Source organism: Salvelinus sp. IW2-2015, linkage group LG17 (assembly GCF_002910315.2).
Source record: "Salvelinus sp. IW2-2015 linkage group LG17, ASM291031v2, whole genome shotgun sequence".
Classification (NCBI taxonomy): Eukaryota; Metazoa; Chordata; class Actinopteri; order Salmoniformes; family Salmonidae; genus Salvelinus; species Salvelinus sp. IW2-2015.
The window spans coordinates 9739653-9746173 of record NC_036857.1 but is presented as its reverse complement, the minus strand read 5'-3'; the positions used below and the strand labels follow the sequence as shown (position 1 = coordinate 9746173).

At 43.4% G+C, this 6521-nt stretch overlaps 1 protein-coding gene across 1 annotated transcript in view; it reads right to left on the bottom strand.

Annotated features, from left to right (window-relative positions):
* Positions 1 to 4858: 4858 nt before the first annotated feature.
* The window catches only part of LOC111976689 (IQ motif and SEC7 domain-containing protein 1-like), a 235063-nt gene continuing 233400 nt past the window's right edge, over positions 4859 to 6521 (bottom strand). The window contains 1 exon segment of the mRNA XM_024005711.3: positions 4859 to 5396. Coding sequence (XP_023861479.1) covers positions 4866 to 5396 — 531 coding nt within the window. The 3' untranslated portion in view covers positions 4859 to 4865.

Sequence of the window (6521 nt, the reverse complement as noted above, 5' to 3'; positions counted from 1 at the left end):
CACTGACTAAACCCATCTATCCACTAGGTGTGTGTAGTAAACACTGACTAGAACCATCTATCCACTAAGTAGTAGTGTACGGTAAACACTACTGACTAGAACCCATCTATCCACTAGGTAGTAGTGTACGGTAAACACTGACTAGAACCCATCTATCCACTAGGTAGTAGTGTACGGTAAACACTGACTAGAACCCATCTATCCACTAGTAGTAGTGTACGTAAACACTGACTAGAACCCATCTATCCACTAGGTAGTAGTGTAAGTAAACACTGACTAGAACCCATCTATCCACTAGGTAGTAGTGTACGGTAACACTGACTAGAACCCATCTATCCACTAGGTAGTATGTACGTAAACACTGACTAGAACCCATCTATCCACTAGGTAGTAGTTACGGTAAACACTGACTAGAACCCATCTATCCACTAGGTAGTAGTGTACGGTAAACACTGACTAGAACCCATCTATCCACTAGGTAGTAGTGTACGGTAAACACTGACAGAAACCCATCTATCCACTAGGTAGTAGTGTACGGTAAACACTGACTAGAACCCATCTATCCACAGGTAGTAGTGTACGGTAAACACTGACTAGAACCATCTATCCACTAGGTAGTAGTGTTACGGTAAACACTCGGATCTAGAACCCATCTATCCACTAGGTAGTAGTGTATGGTAAACACTGACTAGAACCCATCTATCCACTAGTAGTAGTGTATGGTAAACACTGACTAGAACCCATCTATCCACAGGTAGTAGTGTATGGTAAACACTGACTAGAACCCATCTATCCACTAGGTGGTGTGTATGGTAAACACTGACTAGAAACCCATCTATCCACTAGGTAGTATGTACGGTAAACACTGGACTAGACTAAACCCATCTATCCACTAGGTAGTAGTGTACGGTAAACACTGACTAGAACCCATCATCCACTAGTAGTAGTGTACGGTAAACCACGTAAACACTGATAGAACCCATCTATCCACTAGGTAATAGTGTATGGTAAACACTGATAGAACCCATCTATCCACTAGGTAGTAGTGTACGGTAAACACTGACTAGAACCCATCTATCCACTAGGTGGTGCGCTGACAAACTGTTTAATCTCTGCTCAAATGCGTGCCATCCAGTGGTTATGCTGTGTATTAACGTCAGGTGTCCTAACCGTAACACAGAATACACAAACCTCCCTCATACATCTAAACAGTAGATAGCCTTTCTAAAGGACCTTGTTGACAAGGGCTTTATTTAATCTGACCTAGTAAGATACATGGAAAAGGAACTCCAGAATGACACACATGATGATGCATATTAGAAGCCAAAGACCAACACATGCATACCATAAGTCATATATTTGTTTATTTAGCGTTGTCAACATTGTCACAGTTGAAGTTTTACAATAACTGGGGTCTTACTGACTCACTACTCACTGGACAAACTGAATGCACATAGAAATGAGGCCACTCTTGTCTTTCCCTTTGATGAGTGTGTGTGTCTGTGTGTCTGTGTGTCTGTCTGTCTGTGTGTGTGTGTCTGTGTCTGTGTGTGTTTAGGAGGCAGTGAACGTTATAACAGTCTGTCTTTGAGATCCACAGCGAATGACAGTTCAGTACAGTTGGAGGCAGAGACAAGTGATATGTTCTGAATCATATATTTTCCACCTCACATATGAGGTGATGGGCACACCACCCTGATCTCCACGGCAGATGTTGGATTACAGTAGTGATAATATACACACTATGTACATATCCCTTTTCTCCCACTTGGTCCCTTCTTATCTTCATTTTAGATAAACCTCCTTTTTTAGAATTCCATAATCAACACTTCTACTCTCCTATTTACACAACCATAGCCCTCGGCTCAATAATAACACAGGTGCAACGGTGTTAATGTTTTGTTATTTTTACAATGGCTATGTATATGCAGATGAAATAAATGCATGCTGAGCTCAAGTAACAATCAGCTTAACGTGGGACAGCAAGAGCAAGTCAACATCAGAAGATTCCAGATCTAAACCAAAGGAAATAAAGTCAATCAACTTTACAGGCTGACCTGGTCAGCAAGCTCACAGTGAAAAGGACACACGATGCATCAGGTCCATGCAGTGGATTGTGGGGGTACTTCTCAGACTGTAGATCACTGTGGACATTTCTTGAAGCACTACAACACATATCAAGATCAATGTATACATTTTGTTCTTTTTTTTAATACGTTGTCCGACCATTTCTGAGTTACAAAAAGGAAAATATGAAATTATTAGAAAGACATTCAATTGATTATTCATGTTCCAGATAAGATATGTTTATCTGTCTAAARGTCCTTATTTTTTCTTATAATATCATGGCTCTAATATGAACGGACATGTGTTGAATGTAGTCTTATGGTTTCAGTTTTCTTAGTGAATGTTAAAATACATTTACACCCTGAATATTGGGAGAAACAGTTGACTCTTACTTTAATGTACACATGATAATAGACTCTTATTTTGTAGAATGTAGAAAGTTATTTTACTTTACATATATCCCAGTTCCTTTGTTCCATTTGCATTTCTTTGCTGTATATTAGATCTACATTTTTTCAGATTTCCTGAAAAATGAAAGCGCTCCTTCATATGTGCTTATCCAGCAAAATAGTTCTGTTCTGCCCAGAGGGAAGCATATTCCTTTTTAAAATATATACACACATTCCTCTTTCCTTCCACCGTGAACTGTGTAAGTAAGTACATAATCTCAAATGAAAAATATATATTTTTCACCTGAATCTCTTCCTGGACAACATGATAACAGACTTGAACCCGTAGAAGGCCTACATTTTTTTTACGTGATTGCACTTTAATCGCTATGGTAACACTGAATTGTTATAGAATGTGGAGAGGATAGCCTCACATCAATAACATTACATGCAACATCACTTATTAGACATTCCACTGAATTCCAGGACTGTGCTTCTCAGAGAACCATGAGAACAACCACACATTAAGCCACTGAGAGAGAACGACAGGGGTCCGAACTAAATAAATAAATAACGACACAACATGAAAACATACAAAACAAACAGAAGGGACCCTTTGCTTGTTCTGAATGTACAAAATCAGTACGAAGATATTGCACGTACAGAATGATAAAAACAAAGTTGACAAACAAACAAATAATTCACTACATACTTAAGAGCTTATTTTAGTCACTCAACTACTCAGGTTTTGTGAAGAAAACAAAAATATAGTAAATTATGAAAGAAAAAATAAATGATTATTGTATTTCGATTTGAAGAGTCAAGAATGCAGCTTCATCATTGGCATGAGACGTTACCAGCTCTACTGTGGGTCCATCAGTAAAGTCTCCGATASGTCAGGCAAGCTGTGAGCTGAGCCAGCATATAGCCAAGAGAAGCCCGTTAGCTCAACAAGAGAGCTGTGACACATCTTCACTGCTATCTTACTACACGTCCTTACTCACAGTACTAAACATATAAAGGAGTACTATACTGAGCTGAGTGGGACCCATCTACCCAGCAGATGAGCAACATATGCTCAGTAAATACCCATGCCAAGAAGTGTCTGTCCACTCTAATGTTTTATATAGCACTAGGAGGGCCATGTGCCACAGCTGCATTCCTGAGTCTCTCAATGCTCTGGTTGGAAGGCAAAGGGTACCAGAGCAGGTTATTGGCCTGCCTGACAATGTGGGTTCACGCCTCCTTTCCATCTATCCTGTTACCATAGAGTCAGTATAACACTGAGAAAGTTCATTTCTAATGATAATAATAATGGTTGTATAATCTTAGAAGGTACTTTACGCACAATATACTGTACATGAAGTCTGGACTAAATAGTTTATGCATTAGTAATTGGCACATTTATTAATGAGAGTTAGGAGACAACACATAAAGCTGTCATCTACAGTAAATGCAGCACTAGAACTACTACCATTGAGACTGTTCCTCAGTTGTTAGCCTGTCCATTGGTCTAGGTATTGTGAAATGATTACACCTAGCTTTTCTACACTACATGAATTCTACGAGAGGCAACAACAAATAGCATTCTTAAAAATAAAGAAAGGGTTTCACAAACTTCAAGAAAGCAGTGTTAAAGCTAGCTTTGATAAAAAAGACTGTGTACAATATAATATGCCATCATGACAGAGACAACAGTCAGAAATGTTTCCCCAGGCCTGTCCCAACTCCTTACACGAAGGGAAGACAGGCTATTGAAAGAACAGAGCAATGTAGAGCGGCCTACAGAGATGCACGGTTCTCTTCAGCCGTCACAGCCGGGTTTGGTGTGAGTTCACAGGGTTTCCCCGTACAAGGGAAAGGGTTTCCCCGTACAAAACGCCTCCTCTCTCAACCCCTGACAGAAAGAAAGAGGCCCCCACTCTAGGGTTCGAGCCGTGGCCCTTAGTGGAGGAATTGAGTCTGATTTCCAACCTGCATATTGGTGAGATGCTGAAATAGGGAGGGGATACAGGTGACTGCCAGAGGTCCATCTCAACAATCAGCAGTGGAAAGGCCATGGACAATATACCCTCTGTCCCATTGGTGGACGAGGGTCTCTCTCTCTCTCTCTCTCTCTCTCTCTCTCTCTCCTCTCTCTCTCTCTCTCTCTCCTCCTCTCCTCTCTCTCCGTCTCTCTCTCTCCTCTTCTCTCTCTCTCTTATCTCTCGACTTCTCTCTCTCTCTCTCTCTTTCTTCTCTCTCTCTCTCTCTCTCTCTCTCCTCTCTCCTCTCTCCTCATCTCCTCCTCTCCTCATCTCTCTCTTCTTCTCCGCTCTCCTCTCTCTCTCTCTCTCTCTCTCCTCTCTCTCTCTCTCGTCCTCTCTTCTCTCTCCTCTCTCCCCTTCTCTCTCCCTCCTCTCTCTCTTCTCACACCACGGTGCTGATGCCACTGTGCTTGGGTTTGGACCCGCCGGGTGCCGGGCTCTGCTGCTGACTGTGGTGGTGAAGGGCATGCTGGGAGTGTGAGGCATGATGGCCGTGGGTGCTGTGACTGTGCTGTGGTACAAGCGGGTGTTGGTGTGAGTGGGAGGAGGATGCGTATGCTGCCGGGTGCTGGTGGTACTGTGTGTGGGGCGGGGGGTGGTAGTGGTGCTGGTGGTGGTAGGGAGGGGGGTTCTGTTGGACGTGGCAGTACTGGGAGTGGTGGAGCTGGGCCTGGGCTACCTGCTGGGCTGTGTGGTGGAGGTTGGACGGATGGGGCGTGTGGGAGATGAGGGTGGGGTGACCGGGCGGAGGAAGAGGAGGATGGCTCTGGGATGAAGGCTTTGCCCGCTTGCTGCCGAAGAGCGACCCGAGGAGGGAGGAGGAGTTGGGGATGGTGGGGTGGCCCCGAGGCGGGCCCTCACTTCGGGGGGTTGTGGCTCTCCGGCGTGTGTGGGGGCTGCTAATGATGGACCCCTGTGGGAGAGAAGAAGGGGACATCATATCTATCCGTACCTTTAATACAACTGGACATTCACACGGTACCTCCTACTAGTCTAAACTACCATCATTTAGGTTACGGTACCCCCTCATGGAAATGGGGCAAATTGCCTGCATATTCAACAGCAAGTTGCACAACGTTACAGACAGAGCATGCAAAAAAATGAACTAAAATGCCATCTCATTATGGTGGACAGACAAATAATGAATGGTAATATTAGAGTTATGGCCACTCTTGACAATGTTACAAATGAAGAAACCTACATTTCAAAACAAACCTCAAACTCTAACATAATGTGTCAAATCTGTTCAACGTGTCTGTGAGATTTGAAAACTGAACCTTCATAATAGATGCATCAAAACTATACAGGCCTATACATATTCATATTGTTGAACGCCTTCCAAACCTGCACAGAGTCCCACATGCAAATGGTTAAAAACAATGGAGGCAGAGGATCCACATGCAGAGGAGGTAGAGGAGGAATGTATGCACATTTTAAAAGAACTATGTTCACTTCTCCCCTGTTCTAGTTCCAACTCTATCCTTTATGTAATTCATCCACATTTTAGAAGCCCTTCATTTGGTGCGTGCTCTCTCCAAGGTTGTAAAGAGACCCTATAGATTTATTTGAAAGTGGAATGACATTTTAAGGGTCCCCAGACTCTAAAACCAACACATGAACACATGGAATGAATAAATGATGATGAATGAAATCCACATCTTTCATATTGACTATTTCATATTGTGTGTAAAACAGCCCATTGATAAGAGTTCTGATAGTGAGATATTGTAGAGATACTGCTGTAAAATAACCTACCTCCCTGACCTTCTAATCTCTCTGGGCTTTCTTTCCATAGGACAGGCAGGGGACAGGAGAGGGACCAGTTTGGTGAGAGAGAGGAACCAGGGGACAGGAGAGGGACCAGGGTGGTGAGAGAGAGGAACCAGGGGACAGGAGGAACCAGGGGACAGTAGAGGGACCAGGGTGGTGAGAGAAAGGAACCAGGGGACAAGAGAGGGACCAGGGTGGTGAGAGAGAGGAACCAGGGGACAGGAGAGAGACCAGGGTGGTGAGAGAAAGGAACCAGGGGACAGGAGAG